Here is a 23,799-nt window from a genome sequence, read left to right as displayed (position 1 = left end):
CTGTTCCCTGGCTCACTGCTGTGTCATTGAGTTTGAACGAGCGGAAGGGTAGAAAAGCATGAGAGGAGAGGAGGAGGAGGAGGGGGGAGGTAAAATCTGAATGAAGGACAGAAGGGAGGGGAGTTCTCTGTGTTTGTTTGTGTCCGAGCTATTTGGTGACGAGGATGAGAGCTAAAAGGGTCAGAGACTGTGTGGAAGCAGCTCTAAATGAAGAATCTTGAAGTGTCTTTCTTCCACAGGCCCAGGCGTAATCTCAGTCAGAGTAGTAGACGTGTTTCTCATCGGAGTTTGAAATCGGACAGCCTGGTCATTTAGAGGCCTCTGCCACTCATGTTACACTGGTTTGAGTTACAGTGCTTGCTGCTAATGAAAATAGACATGTAGTCATCCTCCACGTGTGTCTCTCTAGTCCAGATTTTTCTAGTAGCGTCACAACCCTTTTTAAATTTCCCGTCAAAAGCTGAAAAATAAAAGTATCATTCGTGCAGGCCTTGGCTTCCTTTCCTCCCTCCTCATGCCGTCAGAGCTCGAGCAGAAGCTACGAACTTTCCTGCCAGTGAAGGACAAGTGAGAGAGGAAGGGTGAAAAGAGGGGGAGGAGGAATATGAATAGGGCAGTGGAGTGAGTGCAAAGAAGAAAAGTAGAAGGAGAAGGAGAATAAAAGAAAAAAAGCGTGTTGACAAAGACCCCCGCTTCACTTTGTTCTTCACTCTCTGATCTAAAATATTCAACGACAGATTTTTTTCATCCTTCGTCAAAACTTTACCTTCGTTGTTTTTTTTTTATCTTAACACCCCTCGCCATTATTCATCAGTTTTCTCTTTTCTGTCACATGCTAACTCTCTGTCTCTCTTTTTTTCCTTCTTTCTCTGCTCTCTATTCATTGAAATTAGCCGGGGTGGACTGGGGGGCAAGTTCTTCTAATTGAAATTCTTTACAGCGTCTCCATGGGAATAGTAAACTTTGTGGAGAGGGGAGAGGAAGACAAGCGAGGGTGAACGAATGAAAGGGGGAGGAAAAAAAAGAGAGAGAGGAGAGCAGTTTGTGAGAACTTTGGAAGAATGGGAAAGAATTTCCTCTAGCTCTTTGAGAACCAGCACGTCTTTTTCACATTGATAAATCGTACTTCATTTTATTTTTATACTCCATGCAGCCCTTCCTCCCCCTTTTCTCCCTCATTTCCCCTCTCTTCCTGTCTCCCCCCTCTTATTCTTTCCCCTTTTGTCACCTGTCACCCCTCCCTCTCTCCCCTCCACCCTCTCCATCTGTTTTCTCCTCTTACTCCAAAGCTAAAGAGGGACAATGGCACCCCATGCTGTGTAATGCTGTGCATGTGCGTGTGTTAATATGTCGAAGCTCATCTCTTCTCTGCTTTGTTCTCACAGGTCGATGATGCCATGCTCATGTTTGACAAAACAACCAACAGACACAGAGGTATGTACACACTCTTACCATAAACACACACGTTAATGCGTGCACACACTAAGTGAGAAAAGGGGAAACCGCAAAAGAGAGTCACTAGGTGAAGCTCAGCTAAAAAAAGGCAGAATTTTTCTCCAATCATATTCTTTTGTCTTTGCGGTGCTCCCACCTCCCCGTGTTCATTTATCTCTGTCTTCAGTCAATGCAGCACCCGCTGAGGGTTGCCATGCAGGGTCAGCACTGCGAGGATGTTACTTAATGAGACGGGTGAGCCGAGAGGGAGAAGACAGGCGGAGGGTGGAGGTGGAGTTGGAGAAATTGGGTGTGATAATTGGTAGAGGACAGTAAATCTGAGCCTGCACCATCACTCCCAGTCCAGATGAGTGACAAGGAGAGCCATGCACAGCTTGTTCTGATTTTATCAGCTCCTCATGTTGCAAGCGCTTCATGTCAGTGTTACGATATCCACCCATAGGTTACCTGTAGAGCAGTGGTACCCAACCTTTTCCAACTTAGGGCCCACTTTTAAGTCTAAAAAATTTTTGCGGCCCACCTCCGACCCCATAAATACGGAGGCCATATAATGCGCTCTCAGAGCACTTTTTTTTTTTTAATTGAAGATTGAACATAAGGGACTGAACTGAATACAGGAGAAACATGTTGGAAGCTCCACAGTCGCTAACACAGCATCTGTAACATGTTGCAACACCTTCAGTATTACAGCTTTCAAGGAGCTGTCCACACAATAACCTCTAGATAACAACAAAAGTTCCTATCTCTCATTTGCTTGTCACATGTCTCATACTTGAAGGAAAAACAAAACAAAATAATGAAAAGAATATTTGAACATTTTTAATATCCTTTTAAATGTAACTGAGTTTTAACATTCAAAGCACTATTCTGTATATTGTTATTTTTATATAACCCCCCCCCCCCGCCCACGGCCCACAGGTTGGGAATCACTGCTGTAGAGCAAATATTGAGGAAACTCATCGTTTTTCATTGTCTTTAGGGAACTTTCACTAAAACTGTTTTTTTAAAGTGTAGCAGCTGAGATTTGTTGCTGTCTTCTCACACAGCAAAGAAAAACACAAACAATCAAAGAAGTCAAGTGTTGAAATAAGAGTCTGTTTGTGTGTTTTCAGGCTTTGGCTTTGTAACATTCGAGAATGAAGATGTGGTGGAGAAAGTTTGTGAGATCCACTTCCATGAGATCAACAACAAAATGGTAGGCATGTCAGCAGCAGTCTGCTTTCATTTAGAAGTATGACTTATTTTACCATCAAGAGTTTGTGGAAAAGGTTCTATAATGCATTTGTTCCAGTGTCCAGGCTCTCTGACCTGCTGAAGTCATCAAAATTAGAAAGTGTGTATGGCCTATTCTGATGACATTTCATCAATGGAAACAATTAAAATGTGTGTGTAATTTTTCTGGTTTGGTCTGGGGAGGCTCAGCAAACCTTAGATAAGCTTTGGGTTACCCTCTGGCATCATCAGGGTTGCCTTCAAAAACATTAAAATCAACCAAGAATTACCATGATTTTGCAGATCATTATTAACCCTGACATTAACAGTCAAAACAGTCTCATTTGCCCTTTAAGTGAAATCAAGTCAGTGTCTAAGTCGGTGAATTAATAGGCGTATGTCAGTCAGAACTGTTAAAGACTTGGTTTCACTTTTATTTTCAGTTAGCAGGGTTGTACCAAAATGTGATTCTAAGGTCTACATCCCACTCCATGAAAAAGAGCATTTTAGTTGTTTTGAGAGTGGTAAAAGGCAGTGGTCCTCCACTGGTCTAGCCTTAGGACAAATGCAATGCAGACTATCAAAGGATTTCAATAATGCATGTTTTATTATAGGAAAAATGTTGCAGTTCTGATCTTGGATCTATCAAAATATCTGACTAAAAAAAAGAGACGGGACAAAATAAATGCATTTTACACCCATTTTCTCATGATAGCATGTACATTTTTGCCCAATTTTATTCATAGATTTTATGGAATTACCTCATTATCACAGAAAAGACAGCTTTGGCATTCCAAAAAAAAGGAGATGAATGAGTAAAAAAAAGTTGAATTTGCCCATTATCTCTGTAAAACAGAGTACAATATAATGTATGGATGTATGTCCATTAGGGCGGTTAAAAGATTAAAATTTTTAATTGCGATTAATCTCTGGATTTCTGTGGTTAATCACAATTTATCGCATTGTAAAATTCCACTATTTTGCATTTTAAATTGTACTTTGGTGATTTTGCATTTCTCTGCTGTCTTAAACTATGGGTGATTGACTTCCTGTTTGGATACAGCCCTACTTTTAAAGGTAGATCTAAGATTATGATACAAAGTGACCCATGGAAAAAAGAACTTGTTATGAATTGAAAAAGAAATAAGGGAACAGAAAAAAGACGAATGTTTGATAACCAAACCACCTTTACTTGTCCCCTGAGTCGTCTGTGAGTTTTTACAGGGAAATGAAAAAATGAAGGAACGGTGGTGGAATTATTTAACACCGCTGTGGCTGCAGAGAGATGCTGCAACCAAAGTGTGTTAAAAGGGACAACAAAGCATGTGATTAAAAATTATTGTGGATTGTAGTTAATCATAATTAAAGTGGTTAATCTTAACAACCCTAATGTCCACCAATGGTTTCAGTACCTCGTAGGCTTAGGCTTTGTCACCATTTTTTCCAGGCACGAAGTTGTGACGGCCTGAGAATGACCCACCAGTTGAGAATCACAGCTTTAGAGGGTTATGTTGTCGATTCTGTTACCACGTGAGTCCCCTGGCAGGGATCGGGATGTAGTACATGTTGACCGGGGTGATGTGGGATTTTTTTTAACTTTTAAAAGGTGCCTTGACAAAAAAGAAGTGATAAACAATGCCTTAGGTACAGGGGGCTCCCTGAGGAAAAAGGCTGCATCTTAATGTCAGTATTTTTGTCAAAGGTATTTATAAACTTTGGTTCTCTGTTAATAAGGTGGAATGTAAGAAGGCTCAGCCCAAGGAGGTGATGACGCCGACAGGCTCAGCCAGAGGACGCTCCAGAGTGATGCCTTATGGGATGGATGCCTTCATGCTCGGCATTGGCATGCTGGGTAAGATTCTGAATCAAACACCACTGAAGTGTTTGTGCTTTACTCAGGCTAATAAATGTGCAGTGTAAACACAGATGTGTTAATGTAAATTTAACAGTAGCTGTGGAGGGTGCTGAAAGGTTATCTAAGCGTGGAGTTGATGTTGTAGTTTAAAGTACATGTTTTATACATACAAGCATAACGTCAGGGTTTATGTAACTGAAAATAAAATGCCATTTCCATGTACTGGTATAAATGTACCAAAAAAGTTACAGTTTTTTAATGGAAGAGGGAAAAATAATATTTAACAAGAATTTATTTCTTGATGTAGTATAAGACCAAACTCACGCCAAATGGTGTCATTTTCCTTTAAAATTAGCAAAGCATTAATTCCATCGATAACTGGCACTTTAATGTGGTTGAAATCATTTTCTGATCTGATTTTTTCATTCATTTCACTCACTATAAGCATTATATATGGTACATCTAGAGGTCACACTCTGAAGGACAAATCGTTTCCACACACTGGAGTAAAGTCTGGTTTGAAAGGATTCTCATTGAGAAAATAAACTGAGAGCTGCATGTTTCATTTGTCACTGTTTGGCTCCCTCTGCTGGCCATAGGGTGAATTGGCTAATGTCAAAAATGATGGTGGATTTGGATCTCTCAATCAGTGCGTTTGCATGAAGTTAGCAAAAAAGTTTATTTATTTTTAGTCTGACCAAAACTGGACTTTTAAATGCATGCAGACATGTTAATCTAATAAAAAATAACTTAATTCCTCAAAGTTGGTCTGAAGGACTTACATAATGTGGTTGGAGATTGATTTATTTCGGCATGTACACCTCCATCAAACCCAAACTGGACTTGGCACTGTGTAGTTTTTTAAAAGAGTCCATGTCAGGCCCAAAAAATGAACGCCATAAATGCTATTTATAGCAGCTTTGCCATCTCTGTAAGCTAGAGGGGAAGGAATGCATCAAACTTGTATTAAAAGTAAAGCTTGTGGTGTTGTATGTAGTACAGAGCTGTTAGGTTAACCATGTTTTCACCATTCAACACAAAGCTGGTTAACAGCTGGCAAACTTGTTAGCATGGTTAACAGGAAGAAGATGCAATAGTACCTGTCTGGAGGGGGGCATATTTCCACCTCTTATAGCAGAGGCTGACAAGCTCCCCTCAATAAATGGATTCTCCAGCTGTGCATGTATACTAGGACAAGGATAGAAGTCCAGTTAGATCTCTTTATCAAGCTACAACCACAGCTTGATTTTGTTGTCTATAGAAATGGCCTGGATGAGATTTATTTAATCATTATTCATCTTTAATTACCTCTATTAATAGTGGAACATGATATAAACAGAGAGTTTCACTAATAAATGATTTAAGTACAGTTCCATAAACCCTGACTGAGTAAAAGATATCCTTTAAGCTTTAATGTCACTTCTTCCTAATGAATAGCCACTCCAAATTATTACTACAAATCATGATGACTATGTGACGTAACAGATTGACTTGAAGACTGGTTAGTAAATATTCTTTCAGAAGGTAAATATGTTTGCACATGCACAAAAAAAAATTTTTATGATAAGAGTGCTTATACAAATCATCAGTTGTGTCAAATGTATCTACTTGAATGATCTGTTTCCCAAAAATGTGGTAAACACTTTGTAAAGATTGTTACCATGTGTTTGCACAATGTTATTTGAGCTAAACTCATGTTGATTTTTGTTTGCTAACAGGCTACCCAGGCTTCCAGACTGCTACCTACACAAGCCGCAGTTACTCCGGCATTGCTCCTGGTTACACTTATCAGTTCCCAGGTGAGACCATGAAACACTTGCCTTTTTAATTCTCTCTTAAGGTCTTCTAGAAAGAAGAAGAATAACGTGCTGCAGCAGAGCTGCTTCAGCTGTGACATACAGGGTCAGAAGTGCAAACCCCACTCACACACTCTTATTGCCATCTTAATTCAGCAGGGTCTCTGACTGCTAGATTTATGAGTGTGATCTTTAAGCTCATCCTCCTCCTCTCAAAGATCTCCCCATGTCTTAAATCTGCCTCTTCCCTCCTTTATATTCTTCAGTGTTTATTTGATCTACTTATGTAACCTCCTTTGGCTATATCGCCCCTCCTCTTCCTTCACTCCTACCTTCCTGTCTGTACTCACTGTAGATTCTTTAAATTTCCCCTGCTTGTGTTCTGCTGTGGCTAAATGTTTCTGTGGATGTGGCTTGGTAGTGTTGCTGGTGTGTGGTGACTGTATTTACAAAGCGCTCTCTCTCGACCTTCTCTGTTTCTAGAATTCCATTTAGAGAGGACCCCTCTCCTGACATCATCCCACCCCCCTGAGCTCGCAGGTCAGTGGCACCCAGAGAGACAAAAGTTTCATTCCTTCAAGTTTCTTTAAACAAGTTCATTCAGGGAATCAAAGAGGCAACACCTTTTTCTTAGCTGTTGTGACAGTACATTTCTAAAAAAGTGTGTCATCCTGGAAGAAATGAAACTTTAAATGTACAGCTGAGTGGGAAGCCTGTGGCTGTATTTACAAAGTGCCTGAATGTATCAGTTATAGGCTGTCTAAATGTTGATAAAAGCTACCAACAAGTTTCATTTTACAGCTGTTCACAGAGTTTAAAAGATCACATGAGTAGATAATATAAGGCAGGTTGATGACAAATAAAGAAAAATAACATTTACTCATTATATTTTTTATTTTCAACACTGTTATGAAAGGAAATAAGGGATACACAGATGCATTAATTCAAACAAAAATAGATCTTTGATGACTAAAACTGACTAAAAGTAAGTGTAGTTTTCGTCAAGATGACTAAAATGTAATATTGTTTTTATCACACATTCAGAATCCATGATATTTCTCCACTATGGGTTAATCTGTCAAAATACAATACATCTATATCTCTTTTGACTCTTAGCAATAGAAGCAGAAACCCCGGGTTTGGCAGAGTGCACAGAACACACTACCATGATTTGGTACCAGATTTAGGCAAATGAATAAATGCTTGGACTAAAAGTAAAGACTAAAATGTGAGGGCTTCTTATGGACTAAAACTAGACTAAAGGTTTTCGATGACTAAAACTACACTGAAACTTAAAAGGATAGAAATGACTGAAATGTGACTAAAACTAAAAGACATGTAATCAAAAGGCTATAACTAAGACTAAAATTAAAAATATCTGCCAAAATTAACACTGCTGTCTGGGTTCTTATTCATTCAGGTCATTATTATCCATATCTTGGACCAAAGGGGGTCAACAGGGCTTGACTCAGGTTCTGGAAGAGGTTTCAACTCTCCTCCAAAAGGCTCCTTCCGTTCTGCTTTTTGGAGTAGAGGCAAAACGTCAGGCGAATGTCGGTCATCCTGCAGTTGGCAGGTTGTGTGTTTGAACCCCAGCTCCTGCAGTGTGGATGTGTTCTTGGGCAAGACACTTAACCCCAATTTACCCCCACCGCTATGTTGGTGGTGTGTAAATGGGTGTGGATGGGATTAGCCAATTCTCCACAGCAACCCCTGCCATCAGTGTGTGAATGTGGAGTAAAAGGGTGTGACCTGTGGTGTAAAAGTGCTTTGAGTAGTCAGATGACTAGAAAAGAGCTGTACAAGCTCAAGTTCATTTACCATTCAAAAACCTCAATCAAGTCCTGCTGCCCTCATTTGGACCTGGATATGGATTACATGACCTGGATTAATAAGAACTTACACGGACATCGTCCCCTGCCTATGGGAGGCAGTGTTAATTTCGTCGGCTAAAACTATGACTAAAAAAGACAAAAACTAGACTAAGACTAAGAAATAGATCTGTGAAGACCAAAACTATGTTTAGTTTTCATCAAGATGACCTAAAATAGACTAAAATGTAATGTGATTTTTGCTGGGCATTCAAAATCTGGGATATTTCTCTACTGTGTGTAAATCTGGGAAAAAACATTGCAGCTGTAGCTATTCTGCCTCTCAGCTGTAGAAAGCAGGGACCCCAGGTTAAGCAGGGTGTATAGAACACACTACCATGATTTGGTACCAGATTTAGGCAAGAGAATAAATGCTTGGACTAAAAGAGAAGACTAACATGAGGACTTTTTATGGACTAAAACTAGACTAAAATGTTTTTAGTTTTCCTTAGTTTTCCTAGACTAAAACTTAAAAGGATAGAAATAAAATGTGACTAAAACTGCATTTCATTTTAAGACTACAATTAAAAATAGCAGCCAAAATCAACACTGTTGGGAAGGATACTTTGAGTGGTGCTAGAGTATGTTTATTATTATTTTTAAAGATGTATTATTGGGCTTTTATGCCTTTATTCAGACAGGACAAAGGAAAGAGTTGGAAATCAGGGAGGAGGGGAAGTGGAAAAGCATGGGAAGGAGCAGCAGGCTGGATTTGAACCCTGACTCTCCACTTTGATGACAACAGCCTCTGTACATGAGACACATGGATAAAACCACTAAGTTACAGGCGCCCTGAAACATGTTTATTTAAACAACCAATTACATTAAATCACAAAATAATGCTGATTAACAAGCAGCAATGATTTGCCTGATTTTAAACAGCTCTGCACTGACTCAGTCCACTTAGGTCTGCCTCCAGTTTCTAGCCTCATTACTTCTTGGTGGTTTAATCTAAAACTCTTGGTGAATTACTCTGAGACCAGAAACCCCAGAGTCCTGATGTTACCAACCCCTCCTATTATAGGAGTCTGAGTTAGGAGCTAATTTTAGATTTGGGATATTTTTTATCATGACCCCTATGTCTCCAAGTAGCTCCTGCAGGTCTAGCTCCACAATGCCATCTAGTGGCTCTGGGTTTGAATTGCATCTTTGCTTAAAAAGGTTTTTTTCATTTTTGTGAGCATTTTTCTGTTTCATATTTGAGGAATGTAAGATCATATTTTATTGGAAGGAACATCTTTGGGACAATCAATTTCCCACCTGCTGGATTTAAATTGAATGACAGATGTTCTAGCAGATGTTCAGTCATTACTCGCACTCTGTTATTGAGGGATCCACAATGACTGTCAGCTGTGAAATATTTCTGTTTATATCCCTCAGCCATTCCCTTGACTGCGTATGGACCAATGGCAGCAGCCGCAGCAGCAGCAGTAGTTAGAGGTACGTGTGTGAGTTTGCAGAGACGAGAGAGAGAGAGAGAGAGAGAGAGAGAGAGGCTGAGACAAAGAATGACGCATTCCTGTGTTTTTCCTTTAGGTAGAATGAATGTGGAGAGTCCAGCCACAACAAATAACAGGATATATTTAGACCTGCATCTGTGTATCGATGTCTGACTCTTCTCCCCTCTCTCCCTCAGGCTCCACCCCTTCACGCACAGCTGGTTTCCTGGGAACCAGCAGCCCTGGACCAATGGCTGACTTGTATGCTGCAGCCAATCAGGACTCAGGAGTCAGCAGCTACATCAGCGCAGCTAGCCCGGCCCCCAGCACAGGGTTCGGCCACGGTCTAGGGGTAGGTCACAGCCCCCCCAACCTCCCCCAACCTCCCCATCCACTCTCTAATGCATGCTTGAGTGCACGTTTTCTTCTCAGAGCTCACAGAAAGCGTCTCCTCTCTCCCGCCTCCTCAGGGTCCTCTGATTGCTACTGCGTTCACTAACGGCTACCACTGAGAGGACTCAGGTCACTGAAGATGGGAGGACTTCTCCTCTGCTGATGAGCCAATCAGAATGCTGGCTGCCCACTGATGGCAAAACCTGATTGGCCGGCCTCAGGCTCTTCCGGGATCTCCTGGCTCCCTGTGGCTCCACCCACCGACTGAATATCTTTTTAAATCCTGAACTGTTTTTTTTTTTTTTTTGCTGTACTAATCTCACTTCAACATAATGTCCCCATCTCTCCTTGTTTGTCCTCATGTAGTCTAATATCTAGACCCCGACTCTATCCGTTATTTTCTCTTTTTTGAAGCTGGGAGAAAAGAACTGCTAAAATAATCTCTGAGGAAACATTTGTCATCTTTGACAAAGCCAGAGGACTATTTTTTGAGTTTTTTATTGTTTTTATTTCATTTCAATGTGATACGTGGCTTCATGATGAAATCCCTCACAGCTGTTTCTGATGTGAACAGAGAGATGCGAGATGGGTCTTTGACAGAAAAAAATGTTTTTAACAAAGGAAGAACAAATCCAACAATGTCCTTTTTTTAACTCGAGCATCACGGAAACATGGACAAAAACAACTAAAATGTATATTTTGGTAGTCTTTAAAACAAAACCTTTGTAATATTGTTATTAATATTGACATAATAATGATAATCTGTAAGGTATTTTATTCTGTAATTGGTTTTAAAGCAATGTTTTTATGTCTTCCTGTAAGATATTGTACATAGACATTGGGGTTAAGATGGGGGTGGGGGGAGGAGGGGTTTACTGAACCGGCTGGCATGTCATTGGTTGGTTCTGAAAGGGTTAACAGCATTTTGACTGGATGTCATTTATCAGTATGCATACTGTTTATGTGTACGTTTTTTTGGCCAGTCCACTGCAGCGACTTAAGCGCTGTCAGCGAAACTTCCTGAAGTTTGTTTGGCAGATTTGTTCAGTTAAATAACCGTTTGGTTACAAAGTCAGCAACTTTTTGCAGCTTTGACTTTTTAATTTTAACATCACGGCTGATGAACCAGATTTCTTCTTCTTCCTTCTCATAAAAAAAATAAGACGATGAAGGCTCAAAAAGGAGAAATCCGGGGTTCGCAGGGTTGGGAGCTGACTTGACTTCCTCTTTTTTGGAAATATTATATATATATTTTTTGCGCAATTTCACTTCTTAATGTTTTTGTTTATGTTTTCTTTTTGAAAAATTCTTTTATGCGGTGATCTCCACCGCGGAAACAAATGAAGGACATTCTCAGAGAAGCAATTGTAGAAAACATCACAATCATGTTCTGTCCTCTTATCACTATTGAAGGTGCATGTGGATGCGTCTGAGCGTGAATGAGTGAGTGTTTGTGCGCATACATCAAGGTGTAATATGGAACTACTTTTTTGGCAAACGAAGGAGCATTTCGATTGCCGTTTTTTTTCGGTACTGAAAAAAAAAAGATCACCCTGTTCCATTTTGGCTCATTTGCTCCTCTCCTCTGCCTCCCTTCCATTTCATGTTTAGACTTCATAGATTTGGCTCCTCTGGATCGACTTGTTATTGTTTCTATACAGTTGCTGCTCCGTGTAGTGGTGAACACAGGGGTTGTGGGCAGGGAACCAGAAATGGAACAGGGTCTCGTTCCCGGTCGGCTCTGATTCAGGACATTGGTACAGATGAAAGTGACTGGCAGGAAGAGTCAAAGACGCTGGAACAAAGTCAACATTTGCAAAGACAAGAAGCCTGTTTGTTCAGCCTCTTCTTATTGCAGCATGTTTGATGTTTAGCACAGCAGAGAAAACTTCCTGATCCAGACGCTAGTTCCTCTGTCAGAGCGTCCGGGACACAACAAAATAAACTACTGCTGGACACCAACACTGTAACTTTTTAACTTACAATAAAGCAATAAGTTATTTTTTACCTTACAAATGAAAATAGTACTATTATTGGTAATAGCAGACGACGTGTGGATAATTCTGCGGCATTAAGACTTATTTTCAGAAAAAAAAGAAACTATATTTTTCTGTTCAAGATCTTGTTCCCCTTGTATATTGATTTTAATGATGTCTTTTGTTGTGTTGATGTAAGGAAAAGGGCCAATGCTTTGGGTGGAGCTTGTAGTTCTACATAAGCTCAGTTAAAGTTTAACATTTGGGATGTCCCCTGCCAAGCTTTACAGCAATGCTTTTCTTTTTCCTTGTTTTATTTTTCTGATAATTTCAATTTTAAAATCCTAATAAATTATTCTAAAGCATTTGAATTTGACTGCTTTCATTGTTGTCAAACAACAGACCAGTGAATTTCATGTAAAAGTATTTCACATATGTTTCCTTTATTTGTTATCTCCAGTCCAGGAGATAGTAGTCCAGGTTTCAGTATTTAAGAAGAAACCTGGACTACAGCACTTCAAGTGCTGCAAAGCAGTTCTTTCCCAACTTTGAAACTTGTTCTGGTGTGCTTGATCAGTCATGGCTTTTAAGGAGTTTTTTCACAAGGCTGTGCTGCAAAAACTAAAATATTTTTAACTGTTTCCATTTATGTTTGGTGTTTGAAGCCAAAGTCAAGGGAGGGAGAGCTTTACATGCCTGATATACTGATATACTGTGTGCATGCAAGGAATGAGAATCACAGGGGTCACTTAAGATGTATCACGATAAACAATACGCTGTCCATGATAAATATTACATCACTATAACAAAGGAGTCCTGAGACTATAAGATTACAGCTACACAATACTGAAATTTCATGCAACTATTATAGAGATCTAAAGCCTTGGTTCTCAACTGGTGGATCAGGACACAAAAATTGGTTGCTAATGTGTGCTTGTCAAAAAGTCTATGACATACATTTATTTTGAAGGATACTTATCCATCTCTTTGTTATTACATCTTTTGCTCCATCTCAAGTTCAAACAGCCCAATTTTTCATGACAAACATTTAGATATTGAAAAATTATCCCTGTTGTATTGTAACAACACTGTTATAATATGCTGGGAATGTCAAAAAGTACTGGGAAGTACACTTTTCTTTAGTAAAAACATTAAAATATTAGCATTAAAAGTAGACATAAAAACCTCAAATGTTCCATAACAAAGGAAATTTGTTAATAAGGTGCATTAACATTTTAATTTACAGTTTGATGTTTTGTTACAAGCCCACACAACAAGCTGTCTTGATATTATTTACAGTGATATTAAAATACGGTTATTGCAAATGGTTTAAAAAATAATCAGAATTTGAACAGTGTGATAATTGTAGACATTTTATCATGGTTATCATTAAAACATCACAGTACTTGGTCAACAGACGTACATAAAGTACCCTTTGAAGTGCCATGGTGATGTACTTTTTCCTGCAAACTTTGTGCATTTTATTTTGATCACAGGAGTCACAATGCAGTAGCTCTGGAAGTCAAAATTCCAGGGACATCAATTTAAAGGGTCTTTAATTTATACTGTTGCTCCCATTCAGGATTGTGTGGGACTGGAAACAATCCAAGCTGTCTCTGGGTGGGAGACAGGGTACCAATCAATCACAGGGTTGATATTGAAGCACATTCACACCTAAAGTCAGTTTAGAGTCACTAACCTAACATGGACTGTGAGAGGAAAATTACATCTTCAAACTGCCTGCAAACATAATTATCCCACAAATGTAATATATATCCTACAAACACTAGCAGTTGCTTACTGCAAACATATTAACTATTAGAAATTATTTTATAGAAAGGTAAAAATCACTGTCAAAATTGTAATAACTTCCCACAAATGTATGAAAAATGATAGTAGTGGTCATTGTTGCAGCCTTTTTACAACTGCCTGTGGGTTTAAGTCAGCTTAAGCTAAAGTCAAATAAAAAATGTAGTCATTGGGATATTTTGCTCGCCACGAATCAGGAAGTTTTTCCCCCTCGGTGTCTTAAAACACACGTAGAGCCGTGAATCTGCAGAAAAACTTTGAATGAAAAAGGAGAGGACTCTCTAATTTGATAGCTCTAGAGAGCTGGTAAAACCTTTTTTTTCCTTTTGCATGTGAGCAAAACTCTGTTCTGGCTCACCCTATCAAAGCAAGTCACTGTGTCTTAACCATACCGGACACAAACTTACTGAGACTAAAAACCAATAGAGTAGACAGAGATTTTAAATGACTGTAAACAATCAAACTGGCTGGATGAACAGTGTCTCTGTATGTTATCTACAATGTCCTCAGCTGTTTTCACACATTTCTTGTCACTTGAAGATTCATGCCTCTACCAGTGTTTTAGGACTGAAAAAACTACTTCCTGTTTCATGGCAAACAAAAAAATGCCATGTCTATTTTTTATTGTAGCGTAAGCGGACTTGAAGCCACTGGCAGATGTAAAAAGGCTTCAGCAAGCAACCAATGACCACAAAAATTTAGATTTCATGTTCATAATTCATTTGTGAGAATTTTAATATTTTCAAAAGCAAGAGATTTTAACCTTCAAACATATTAAATCTCTGTAACTGTAATAGTTACTGTGCTTTAGGGGGAGATTTGTTATTACATTTAGAGAGGGTCACTGCTTTTATACGTAACGGGAAAATGTATTGTGTTTGTGTTATTATTACGTTAAAAACTGCAGATTTGTATGACATTTGTGGTTTCATTAAATTTGTGGGTTGTTTTATTATGAACCTTATTGCTGAGGTAACAGTGCCAACCACTAGTCCATCATGCAGCCCAGCAGTGATTTAATAACTTTATCACAAAGGTAAGGGCATATAGACAGCTGCTGTATTGATATGTTGTCCCACCCCTAGTGTATATGCTATTTTCTAGGGTTAAAACTTTCTAAGTGTAGTACTATTTCAGCCTAAAGCATGCGTAAGAGAATCTAGGTGAGAAAGAGTCTACCAAAGTAGAATTTGTTTTCTAATCCTTAACTCGATTTTCCTCTACTTATGGTTGGCCAGAAAACATAAACATCAACCTCTGTGAGTCACTGGTGTCTTTTTAACCCTTTGTGTTTTGAAAACTGACATGAACATACTGAGTACTGTACATGTGTTTAAACACGTCTCAGCATGTTGTTAAGTCTGTGAGTTTCCTTGCGTGGTCAACAGTCTGATCTCTTACACTTGTACTGGATGGAGGCCAGCAGGGTTAGTGATCCTCTCCCACCTCTCTGCTGCTCCTTCCCTTCACACAAACGTCATTTTCCAGCTTTGAAAGAAGACTCAAACCCAGACCGATCAACCACACTTTCAAACAAATCTTTTTACTATAAGCTTTTTCCTGTATTTTTTCCTGAATCTCTGTGACGTCTATCTTATTTTTCTTGTCTCCTGGCTACTTTTCGCCTCTGCCAAGCACCATGTCTCTTGGAGTGCTTCATTCACAAGTGAAAAGTTCCCTGAGTGGGAGTCCATTCTTGGACCGGGGATTTATAGAGGAACAGGGACCTCCGCCTCCACTCCACAGCTACCTTTGGTTGACAATTTGCACCTGTTTTTGTCCAGCGTACCCTGTCAACATTGTGGCCCTGGTCTTTTCTATCATGGTGAGTGTGTAGGCTGAGTATAGATCATCCTATAGGATGCTGATGTACTGGAAAATGTGTCACAGAGATTTAAAACTAGCTCTCTCTTCGTGGTTTTAGTTGTAGTTACACGCTGCTCTGATGTGTTGGACACTAAGATATGACTAAGCCACACATGCACCTGTTCTGCCCATCAAATAAATCAACATGTTCGTCCATTTTAGAAGATGAAACCAGATTATTCATGTTGGAAACTGTTAATGTTAACATTTAATCAGTGGCCAGAACACAAACCGGGCTGTAGACTCTGTTTGCACAACGGTTGTCTGTCTACAGGCCTGCCACAAGCTCATTTAGCAAACATTTAAAATGTTCTTTGTGGAAAAATTTGTGTTTAAATGAGCAAGTCCAGACACTTTTAGGAAACTTACTGTCTGAGATTTCGCCACGGTTCATTTGTGAATAAAAGACCCAGGACGGTGTTGGCAGAAAAATCCTAACATTATGACCTTTTTCAAGGGGGATTTCCCTCCTTCATTTCCCAGAGTACCAATACTGTGCCAAAAACACTAACTAATGTTAGTTTAGAAGTGCAGTCTGATAATGAAGAGGGATAAGCTCCCACTGCAACAACACAAGGCATTCATGATAAGTGTTTAGTCAATATCTCTGTTAGGGCTGAAGCCCAGGATACTGCAGGTCCCACATCAGAGTCATAAATGTCTGCCACTTTATTAAAAAGTACTTTTGAAAAACTGTAGGTGTAAAAGTACCTGTAATTAACAGTCAATCAGTGAATTGACTGAATTTTTTAAGTAACACTGATTTCTCATTCTCAGTCTAGAAACTGCTACTATCACGGTGACTATGACGGTTCAAGACGGCTGGGCAGGAACGCTTTTTATGTTGCTATTGCCTCCATCATCATTGGCCTTCTTGTCATCGCTATCACCTGCATTGTACATTTCACCACCGTAAGTAATCTAAACACTGCTGCCCTACCATTTATTGTTCGATGCAGTGAATGAAACGTGAAAACCATGCGGATAAATATCAGCTCAATCAGGTTTTTACAACACCTCCGTAAGATGAGGCAGCTTTTAGTCACTGTGACTGTCAACATCTAGAACAAGTGAAAGGTCTATCATCTTTTACTCTGGACTCTATAGTGAGTGCAAGTAGATGAATGACATTAAAGACCCTGTAAAGTAAAATCCATAGTGTGTGTCTTAACACACTGGTTATGTTGGGATATGGTTGCTGTAAACGTGAAAACACTGAGATCTATGTGTGACTGAGTTCTGGGTTGAAATCATTAGAAAGTTTTTTACCTCTGTCCTGGCTTGGTTTAATCTGGGCGGGGCAAATATGTGGACTCATGATGTCATGAGCCCACAATAGGGAATGACCCCGCCCCTCTGACACTAGGATATAAAATCACAGAGCCAAATTATAGTCTCGCCAAGTGCGCCAACAAGGCTAGAGCCGGCCCTGATCATATCTACAGTAGAGCACAGGAATGAAGTGGATACATTTTTTTCAAGTGTGTTCTTGGCAGTCTAAGGCAAGAAAGGCTTAGCTAGCCAGTTGGGGTGGGTGCTCCAAAGAAAAAAAAAAAAAGGTTTGGAACCTCTGATCTACGATATCATAAAACCTTTGTGAGCCTTACTTTTACAGTGAGCCCTTAACTCTTTTACGGTTTATATCCTAGGAGTTTTTGTTCCAACAGCTAGCCAACAAATGCTAACTTTTTTATTCATGTGATGGAAAAGATGTCCTTCAGTATCATGGTTCTATGTTTTTGTGCTTGTTTTTGTGTTACAGATGGATTTTTAATGCTTTGGAAGTGGAGAGAGGGAACGTAAAGATAAGAAACTTAAACAGAGCACTGTGATGACAAACCGCTGATGAATGTGAAATGAACCACAGATACTTGTGCTCCAGTGAACGAAGAAGCCACTCATCCCAATTATTCCTTACAGACAAGAGACATGGCAACTAAGAAATGATGAGAAGATGTTCAAAAGTCCTTAAACTTCATGAGGAACTGAGCAAGGTGGTGAAACAACAGGTGGGCCTACTGGATTTTATTGATGAAGTCAGACAACTGAAAGCTGTGATTAAAGAAAAGCGCTGGAAAGAAGATTAGTTGATCTGGAGCAGTAATAATGGAAGATATGGTGATATCTGGGATTGATGACCCAACATACCTATGCATGGATCACAGCAGGGAGGGGGAGGATGCACCAAAAGGTGAAAGACTCTTACTTCAGCGGCAAGTCAGCAAGACAGTAAAAATATACCAAAACAACCAAACCACCAAAACAAAACAAGAGACCAAACATCATAATCCCGTTTGTGAACAGAAAACATAAAATTGATCCAGACATCCGCTTCTATCAGAATGTTAATGAGACCTGTAAATATTATTCTGAGGAAGAGTTGAACACTAGGATGAAGGGTTTCTCGTTGATCCACTTTAACAGTGGGAGTCTTTACAGTGACTTTTCCAAAGTTAAAGACTATTTTACTGAAAAGTTTACAGTAGTAGCAGTTTCAGAGTCATGGTTGAGTGATGATAAAGAGCTGCGGGATGGACTAGAGGGTTATGAAATGCTTAGGCAAAACAGGGTGATCAGATGAGGAGGGGGTGCTGCCATATTTGTAACTTTTGGTCTTAAATATATAGTTATCAACCATATGACAGCTGATATAATGTTTAACTACAGAAATTCAGGTAGAAAGCCAAAAACACTAGTTAGCTGCATTTATCGTACACCAGGATTCTGCATTGATCAATTCAGCATGAAGATTTCTAAAATGTCAGAAACTTGCAAAGTGAGTAACCGTAAATATAGATGTGTGTAAAAATAATCTAACTTGATGCTTTTTTTTAGCTACATGTACAGTATGCAACCAATGTAAAAACATTCATTCATTCATTGAACCTAACCTTCTACACCACCCTTAGGCGCCACCTTGAACAGACCCAGACTTCATCTATGTGAACTAGCCAGGTGGGGACAACTCTGATACTACCTAACCCTAACATGTTGCCCTCGTTGGCCTACACAACTTAAACACATATCAGTGGGTAGCAAGAGCCACCATCACAGCCACAGCATTGCCACATTCAGCAGACCCAGAATCTTTACATGAAGCTCCAGCTAGTGACAATGCTGACACGGCCTACCCTGCATTTACATTACCCATGAAAATGAATGGCAAAGGGAGCACTGAAGAGATTAGAAAGACTTAAAGAAACATCTAGCGAGCTCTCACAAAGAGGAATGGAGAAGAAGAGCCAGGTAAGGCCCCCTGTCCTGGGCTACCGATCACCCCAGCCAGACTGGGCTGATGACAGGACTCATTCAGTGTGAACTTTACTTTCTCTTGTATCTTTTGTTCTTTGAACTGAAAATAAGGACTATAAAATCTGATGAATGTAAACATTTTAGTGCTTTGAACAAAAATGGCAGCTTTTAACGGAGTGTGAGGAATAAATGGTTTACAGCTAGTCTCAGTTAGGCAGTGAACCACATGTTAGGTATGTTACCAATCTGTTTACAAGATGGCTTAAAGAGTACTATTAACTAGTATTCAGATATGCCATGGATATATTGTACTACTGTATATAGTCACCGCTGTTATTGTGTGTCTGTAATTTGTAATAATTAAATAACTTTAATATGAAAATCACATTTTTTCCTGTCAAGTGTTGATTTAATGAGGGAATTTTTCTTTTAAAGGGGAAACCCATCATCTTCCCTTTTCAGATTAAAATTTGAATTCAAAATGAATGACCAGAAACCTGATTGTTCCATTTCATATAGTTTTTGGGTACAGAAGAAACACAGGCTCAGCCACTCCACAACATTCAAGCTGTTGACATAAAACAATCTGTGTAGCTTTTGCTGTATTCTTCAGGTCATTGTCTTGCTGGAAAATAAATCTTCTCCCAAGCTGTAGATCTCTTGCAAACTGAACTGCCAAGAAGCATCCCCACAGCATGATGCTGCCACCACCATGCTTCACATTTGGGATGGTGTGTTTAAATCAGCTTTAAATTATGCTGTGAAACATGATGGCAGACAAGTAACTCAGAGGAAGGAGGGAGAGAGGCACTCATAACTGCCCTCTGTGTCAATCAAATAACAGATTAATCGATCTGTCATGAAATTACAAAATAAAAGTAAAGCAAATACTAAAAGATTAGATTACTGTTGTTAAGATCTGCCAAAACTCAACCATTTTTAGGTCTTCACACCAATGTTTCATCTTTAAAATTATGTTTGAAAAGACGACTTTAAGCACAGAAATCTGCTGAAACCTCCAGTTTCCTTCTGGTAAATCTTTCTGCCCCTTCCTCCCTTAGAAACTTACTGAACTTTTAACTACAACTTGCTGGGAAATGTTCTTGTAGTCTGATATGTCATAATATATGCTCATCTAAAAATAGAAAATGTCCTCTTCCAGTTGCAGGTTTCCCAGCATGTTGTACGATCAGGCAGAAGTGACCCTGCTGTGAGGTAAATGAAACATTAAAGGGTCATCAAGTGAGGGGAATAAAAGGTGATTCAGACATGATCAAACAGACATGCTGATGCTTGGCGTAGATTTTAATGTCATCCCAGAACTCTTTCTGATATCCAGCAAAAGTTTCAGGCTGTTGTTTTTTTTTGTTTTCACAAGAATAAAAAAATGACTGATAAACAAATTAGACAGAACTCTATAAGATGAAATGCTTGTCCAAGGTTTCTGCTATCTGAAGACTCCTCGTCAAACAAATCTGTAGTGCAGGTGTACTTGAAAGCATCGCCTCTGATATAACAGGGTTGCTGCCAAATTTCAGCAGCTATTCTATCACACTTACACAAATTAGTTTTGGCAGTAATCTTGTACAATTATGGCCCATTACTTGAAAGAGAAATGTGTTTGTAGTGCCACCTCTTTGATGTCTTACCAAAGCCAAAGTCTACAGAAGGAAATGAAAAATGAGTGCAGGGATTAGGTGACTTGAAAGCACCTTAAAATTATACAGGGATCAGAGCAAATTTGTGACAGGAAAATGATTACCTTATTATATCACCAGGCTTCTTTGTGATGAAAAATACACACAAAAATCATTAATTAATAGCTGTTGTTGAATTTTTCATGACGCATTAAGAAGGGATGCTTATTTTCAGCTTTGTGTTACAGCTGCTGCATTCTCCTTCAATTACAAAACAATAAATCCTTTTGCTTTCAGAGTTGAATCACCTGTAGCTTCACTGCTGCTCTGCTAGCTGTGCTACAGCCAGCACATCAGAGAGTACTCCATGACTCAGACCTAGTGCTTAGAAACAGGGTCCTCTGTTTCCATTAGTACCAGATACAGCCTTCATGTGGACGGATCCTGTGACACATTCCTCCCAGAGAGCAGTTTGTTCCAGTTTGAATACATGAAAGAGGAGAACTGTGGGAAAGATGGCTCACAGAGTGGGGAATATAAACATGTGTTTAGGTACCTGATACCCTGAAACTACAAAACTAGAGTCCTAAAAGGATTTGTTTTTGTCAAGAGATGAAGTAGAGTCTTCAAAGCATATTATTTACTTTATTTACATTGTAAAAATATATTCATTCCCTTGGGGGTTTCACTCTTATTACTTTTATGAATCAGTCATGATCCTTGTAAATTGTTTTTTTCACCACAAAAGACAAAAACCTCTTTAATGTCCAAATGAAAACTACAAAGTAGTGTCAGTCTCATAAAAATATACAGCAATGTAAAATCAGTGGCTGCAAATAATATTCAAGCCTCCCTTTACAAGTCTTCCAGGGTCGACTGCTGAGAAGCATCCCCACAGCAAGATGCTGCCACCACCGTGCTCCACAGTGGGGATGGTGTGTTTGTGGTGAAGTGAAGTATTTTAATAGCATATTGTCTGATTACCAAAAAGTGCCATTTTGGTCTCATCAGAGCAAAGAACTTTCTGCCTCATGACCATGGAGTCTCCCAGATGCATTTTGGCAATCTTCAGTCGAGAATCAATCAGTTTTCTTCAACAGTGCCTTTCTCTTTGCCACCTCTCATAAAGCTTTGACTGGTGAAAAACCCAACCAATAGTTGCTGTATTCAGAGTCTCTCCCATCTCAGCTGCTGAAGCTTGTAACTCCTTCAGAGTAGTCATAGGTGTCTTGGTGACCTCTCTCACTAGTCTCCTTCTTGCACGTTCCTCAGTTTGTGAGGACGACCTGATCTTGGCAGATCTCTGGTGTCTTGATACTACAGTCACTTGAGACACATTCAACACACTCATGTCATCCACATTTCACAAACTGTGAGACTACTAGCACCAATAGCTGGACCTCTGTGACTTTAAAGTGTAAATATATTTATGCAGTCACTTATTTTACCAAACATATTTGTATTTGATTTACACCACTTTGTAGAAATCTGTCTTCACTTTGACATGGAAGAAGTTTTGTTGTATCTTTTTTTGTCAGATAAACAAAATTATATTGACCGTGATTTATTTAATAAATCAATAAGAGGGTAGGACAGCCAAGAGGGTGAATACTTTTTATAGGTACTGTATAAGGTAACTGAGAGGAGACAGCAGGAAGTGGGGGAGTATGGAGAGTCGTACATTAAAGGGCTGAGGCCAGGAGTTGAACATATGACCCGTGCACCAATGAATGAATGAAAATTAAAAGAATAATACAAAAACCATCAATACAGACTCAAAACTTTTTGTAGTGACTACTCTCAGTAGTCTTTTAAGTGTATTTTTTATTGGTAGAAGCTATGATGTGATTTTGCACTTTGATGTTTGCTGTAGTGATTTATGTTTCATAAAGGTGATAGTACAGAGTAGTAGTGACCTTTATCAGGTGACGTGTCATATTACACCTTGATTGTATTTAAGCACCTGTTCTTATCCATCTATTATGTCCTGATCAAGACTTGTGGTTAGTTGTAATGATGAGACATTCCTGTTTAATAAAGGATTTTTACTAGGGCTGGGCAATTAATCGCTAATCAGATTAAATCGCGATATGGCCTGTTGCAATTTAAAAATCGCAGAAGTTGCTAATTTCTTTAACTTGAAATGTGTCAAAATAGCAGTCTAATACACTCATTTTTGCAGCAGCAGAGATTTATGCACATTATGCAAACATTCAAGTGTCATGGTTTACAAAAACCCTCCTTTTCATGTTTTATGTATGTTTTATTTTAGTCAAATCAGTGGCATAAACATGATAATCCCCTTCAGTAATTGCAATTGGTATCCAATTTGCAATATGAGCAAAAATAACTAGTTAATTCGATCTAATATTGATGAAGCTTAGCATTACTTCACTGAAGTCACAGTGGTCAGCTAATAGCTAGCTTCCTGACTGAATGTAGGTTTTAATATACAATGATTTTTTGCTTGAATTTGTTCAAAAATACATAAGGTGAGTAACCTAATAATAATTGCATATTACATTGCAATTGCAATATCGGGGGGGGGGGGGGGAATCACAATTAGATTATTTTTGCAAATCGTTGAGCCCTAATTTTTATCACATCAAACTGCATTGGATTTTCTGTTTTGACTGCCATCTCTACTAAACTACTATATTAGCAGATAATCTGGCATGCCACTCTTCAGTTTTTGACCCCTGGCAGCACTCACCCTCCAAGGGTGGAGAGGTCTTTTGACTGGTTCACTGAGCTGTCTGTGATTTATTTAAGCTGAAAGAAGACATTAAGGAGCAGTGGTATTTTTTTTTATCAATGTGGCTGAAAGGAGACAGCGAAGTCACTTAGCCGTAGTTCACTGAAAGGGACAATAAAGCACAGATTAAATCTATAATGCTGACTGTAGCTGTTAAATAACCTTTAAGCTCATATCTCAGGTCAATATGTCTTAACATGCAGGGCTCCCTTTCAAATATGTTGATAATGTTCCACCATACTGTATAAACAAGCTTCCTCACTTTATCTGACTATTGTTAGATGATAGTAGTTTTCTGGCTATCTGCATTTGGAAATGGTGCTAAAGAGAGCTGCATGCAAGAACCAGAAATGAAAGCAGCTGGACTGAAAGCCTAAGTGATTAACTTAAAAATGCAAATGAGACGCTGTAGTGGAGAGAAATTGCAGAGTGGAGTAAAGTATCTGGGACCACAGGATGCTCCCTACATTTATAATGCTTATC

General features: G+C 39.1%; 2 protein-coding genes across 3 annotated transcripts in view; both read left to right on the top strand.

Moving 5' to 3' along the window:
- The window catches only part of LOC121528372 (RNA-binding protein Musashi homolog 1-like), a 39,763-nt gene extending 27,401 nt beyond the window's left edge, over nt 1-12,362 (top strand). For both annotated transcript variants that reach the window (XM_041815820.1, XM_041815812.1), the window contains exons 7-14: nt 1,386-1,434; nt 2,568-2,650; nt 4,402-4,519; nt 6,241-6,321; nt 6,802-6,858; nt 9,570-9,629; nt 9,826-9,980; nt 10,099-12,362. In XM_041815820.1, the coding sequence (XP_041671754.1) occupies nt 1,386-1,434; nt 2,568-2,650; nt 4,402-4,519; nt 6,241-6,321; nt 6,802-6,858; nt 9,570-9,629; nt 9,826-9,980; nt 10,099-10,140 (645 nt within the window). In that variant the 3' untranslated portion in view covers nt 10,141-12,362. The remainder of the gene's footprint in view (nt 1-1,385; nt 1,435-2,567; nt 2,651-4,401; nt 4,520-6,240; nt 6,322-6,801; nt 6,859-9,569; nt 9,630-9,825; nt 9,981-10,098) is intronic.
- A 2,928-nt stretch (nt 12,363-15,290) lies between these two features.
- On the top strand, nt 15,291-19,309 carry LOC121506748 (transmembrane protein 233). Its single transcript, XM_041782603.1, has 3 exons — nt 15,291-15,631; nt 16,450-16,584; nt 17,435-19,309. The coding sequence occupies exons 1-3, from the start codon at nt 15,446-15,448 to the stop codon at nt 17,444-17,446; spliced, it is 333 nt and encodes a 110-aa protein (XP_041638537.1). The 5' UTR covers nt 15,291-15,445; the 3' UTR covers nt 17,447-19,309.
- The last annotated feature ends 4,490 nt before the right edge of the window (nt 19,310-23,799 follow it).

The sequence above is a fragment of the Cheilinus undulatus genome, linkage group 3 (assembly GCF_018320785.1).
Source record: "Cheilinus undulatus linkage group 3, ASM1832078v1, whole genome shotgun sequence".
NCBI lineage: Eukaryota > Metazoa > Chordata > Actinopteri > Labriformes > Labridae > Cheilinus > Cheilinus undulatus.
Note: the sequence above shows the minus strand (reverse complement) of the source record. Positions and strands in the feature narration are given on the sequence as shown.